Genomic DNA, 3892 nt, shown 5'->3' on the forward strand with positions numbered 1-3892 from the left:
TTCATGGGCAGAGACTTTGAGCGTGTGAGTCACGCTGAAGAAGAAATAAGGCTAAAGGGAATTGATTGAGACCATTTGGTTATAAGAAAACAACTAAAAGAAAGAGCAAAAAGTGTGGAGAAGAAAATAGAGAGGAGAGTGGAAAGTGTTGCCACTTGTGAGAGAAAAATAATGTGCGAGTAAAAGAAAAAACATGGAGATTTTTCTTTAGCTGTGAGACATATACAAGAGATTTATTATAATCGATTTGATAATAGTAAAATTATTCAAAGTTTATCTCGTTGTTTTACCCTCTAAGGAGAAAGGGTTTTCCACGTAGTTCATAAGTGTGACTGCTATTTTAGGTTGGTAATTTTTGTGAACATATTCTTGGGACCTAACACATATGCCAGTTACTAAGACTATGAATTACTTTGTTTGCATTCCTTTTATTCAAACAGAAGAACAATTATCAAACTCCTTTGCCAATACCAATCTATCCTCCAGTTCTTATAGCATCAATACAATATACATACACCATAATGGTAACTTTCTGCAATTTCATCTCTTTAGACATCTTTTCATGACCCACCTAATTTTTAAATTACCTTCCCAATCACGGATTCAAAAGCTATACAAGCTCTGTCATCATTCAGTTGCATCACAACTAAGCTTCAAGAGGCCTTTCAGAGGCTTTCTTCAGCTCTTGTATTTCATCAGTAGAACCATTTCTCTTGAATGATGCGGACGCATGCTTTTCTAAACTCTCATTAAGCTTTAAAATCTGCAAATTTCCCCCAAGCTCTTCACCCTTCTGTGTGAACCTGTGTGATTGAGAAATGCCATTAACTAATCTCATAGAGAATGTATTCTCCTTTATTACTTAAGATGCATACCAGTTTATTAGGACTCATTCTTAGTAGCAATGGATTTCATGATGGCATTAAAGGGCTCTTCATCAATTTAGCTTTTTTAAACTTTTCTAAATTCCATCCATGGCCATTTGTTTGAAAATCAAGTAAATTTTTTTTTGTTGTCGTGCCTAAAACATTTGGATATGCAATAATGTGAATCTGTTTATCTATAACATATGATTGGATGAAATCAAGTGAGTAAATAATTACTGATGAAACAAACTCTCAATCTGTCTGAGTTGTTTGGTGACATCAACCATAGTTGGCCTTCTTTGTGGATCTTCCTCTGTACATGTCAAGCCAATGTCCACCACAGCTTGTAATTGATGTTGTAAACTAGCACCTCTATCCCCATCTTCAGCCAAGATTGTAGGGTCCACAATCTCGTTTATGCAACTACCTTGAGCACGGTTATGTATGTATGCTACTAAGCTAGAATCTTCATCAATTGTAAATCTAGTTATATAATAAGAATCCTCTCCGGTTAAAAGTTCTAGAAGAAACCGACCAAAATCATATACATCAGCTTTCTCACTTACCTTGCCTGTTGCTTGAAACTCAGGGGCGCAGAAACCAAAACGTCGAAAGCCGAGAAAACCTTCGACGTCAGCTTCACCTTCGGGAATTGATACAGAATAATGAAAGCTGGACAATTTGGGAACATCATGTTCATTTAATAAGATACTGTTCATATGTGTACCCATGTGGATGACAGGTCTTGGGAAGGCAGTATGGAGATAAGAAAGAGCATGAGCAATTTGCCTTGCAATCTTTAACCTTCTCTCCCACACCATTGGCTCATGTTGTCGTTCTGTAACACGGGAGACAAAAATTCGATCTCCAACGAAACCATTGGCAGCATATTCAAACACAAAAAGGGGAGATGGAATGTGGAGACAACAGCCTATGGGCTTTAATACATTGCTGTGACCACTCATTTGTGCAGACATCACTAAATCATTGATGCCTAAATCGGGAAAATCATAAGCTAAACGCTTAATGAGAACAATTCGTCCTTCAAGAGAACCCTTGTACCAATAAAATCCCATATGTTGACCAGGATAATTGTTGGTTGCTTGGCGGAGTTGTTGAAGGGAGAAGGTACGGATGGGAATATGCTTGGCATAGAGAAGAAAAGAAGCCTTAACAAGAACAATTCGTCCTTCAAGAGAACCCTCGTACCAAACAGAGAACTCCAATACCAGCTTTTCAGAAGAAAAGTTGTTGGTTGCAAGGAGGAGCTGTTGAGGGGAGAAGGTACGGATGGGAATAGGCTTGGCATTGCAACACACAATCAGCTTCTCAAGTAACAGGCTTCCATTCTCATAAAACGCTCTGTGTCTTTCCTTTCTTTTATTAAAGAATTGATCGGTGAACCAACTCCAGCGCATAATAGCTTGAATGTGGAACGTCCTTCCTTGCTCTCTTTTGTTTGTGCTCTACTACTCTGCTAGGGAGCGAGGCTCGGCTCAATGACAATAAGGGGATTTTTATTGTAAATTCATTTCATTCAGGAGGTTTCATCGAAACTAGAGTGCAAGTGCAGCTGAATTCCTATATTTGTTTGTTTGTTTTTTTTTTTTTTTTTTTTTTGGGAATTTCGAAAGGAAAGTGCAACTTTTGCTTTTCACATTAGCCCTTCAAAGCCAATCCATAGCGTGAGTTGACTTTGGAAGGCCCACCGGTTTCTATAGTAATGTATTTGCTTTTATTTATTTATTTTATAGTCCTCTATTTTGGTCATGTTTATAATTTGGTCCTTAATATTTTATAAATTTATTTTTGTTCTTATATTTTTAAACTTACTAATATTTTGATCCCCACATCTTCTCACCTACAAAAAAAAAAAGAAAAAAGAAGTAATTTCAAACTAGTAGTGCATTCCATTTATTACTTAGGTATTCTTTGTAAATAAGTCCATTTATTACTTAGACATTCTTTGTAAATGAGATTATAATAGGGACCAAAAGGACAACAAGTTTAAAAATATAGAGATTAAAATAAAGTTATAAAAACTTGAATACCAAATTATAAATAGAAAGCAAAAAGTATTGTCGTCAAAATTTTTGTTTTTTGCCTCAACATTTTTTGAAAATAATCCAACTTTTAGTTTTTTTTTTTTTTTTAACAAATTTAACATAAAAATTACCAAATACCATATCTTTTGATAAATACTATCCAAATTAAAATGGTGCTACATCCACAACACACTCTAAGTATAATGGATTTATGCAAAATTTAAAAAAAAAAAAAATGGAAAACAAATACATGTGAAGCACAAAAATTATGTTGATTGACCTTATATCTACGCTCGCAAGTGGCGTTGAGGAAAAAGTTTAACTAAAAATTTAAAATGACAACCCTAATGACACTTAGAAAAATCAAATCCCAAATGCACTCAAAGGACTCTCTCTCTCTCTCTCTCTCAAAAGCAAAAGCTTAAATAATTCTTGTTTTCTCTAAACAAAATTTTTGATACTCTATTAGAAATATAAACATATGATGGAATATACATATATTCAAATTCTCAGAATATTAATCCAATATCCTTCTAAAAAAAACAAAGAATATTAAAATCCAATAATCTAAGAGTTACAAACTTACATTATATGCACAACTTAATCCTAACTCATATTCTCTTTCATATATACATATATATAATAACTTTTCTGAACAGTACATCATTTAATATATTTTTTTATTAGATTAATACGTTGAAGATCTCTTTGCTAAATTACACGTTCTTGTTATTTTTAATATAAACGCCAAACTTTGAGTTAATTGGCTATCATTTATTATAGATTCATAATCCTATTTTGTGAATAATTTGAAAGTGCAAAGATATCTCAAAATATAAGCATTTTATATAATAAATAATTATCCATCTATTATTAACTTTATATTTTACAAAGATGATGAATATAACAATTAATTAGATAATAAAAAAATTATTTAATAATATTAATTTCAACTCAACTCTTTGTATATCTACACGTATA

General features: G+C 33.0%; 1 protein-coding gene across 2 annotated transcripts; it reads right to left on the minus strand.

Annotated features, from left to right (window-relative positions):
• Positions 1-396: 396 nt before the first annotated feature.
• LOC112036261 (serine/threonine-protein kinase ZRK7) lies at positions 397-2455 on the minus strand. Of its 2 annotated transcripts, XR_010628914.1 has the most exons (3): positions 1433-2455; positions 1104-1332; positions 397-803 (listed from the first exon to the last, which is right to left on the minus strand). XR_010628914.1 is itself a non-coding variant. In XM_065773278.1 (2 exons), the coding sequence occupies exons 1-2, from the start codon at positions 2282-2284 to the stop codon at positions 786-788; spliced, it is 870 nt and encodes a 289-aa protein (XP_065629350.1). In that variant the 5' UTR covers positions 2285-2455; the 3' UTR covers positions 397-785. The 2 variants fall into 2 exon arrangements, 1 of the variants encoding a protein (XP_065629350.1); XM_065773278.1 differs by lacking the exon at positions 1104-1332.
• Positions 2456-3892: the final 1437 nt, after the last annotated feature.

This window comes from Quercus suber, unplaced genomic scaffold (genome assembly GCF_002906115.3).
Source record: "Quercus suber isolate HL8 unplaced genomic scaffold, Cork oak 2.0 scaffold_72, whole genome shotgun sequence".
In the NCBI taxonomy this organism is placed as follows: Eukaryota; Viridiplantae; Streptophyta; class Magnoliopsida; order Fagales; family Fagaceae; genus Quercus; species Quercus suber.

What these genes read in the sequence shown, in the direction of transcription:
- LOC112036261 (XM_065773278.1), bottom strand. Translation starts at nt 2,284, where the DNA reads ATGCGCTGGAGTTGGTTCACCGATCAATTCTTTAATAAAAGAAAGGAA.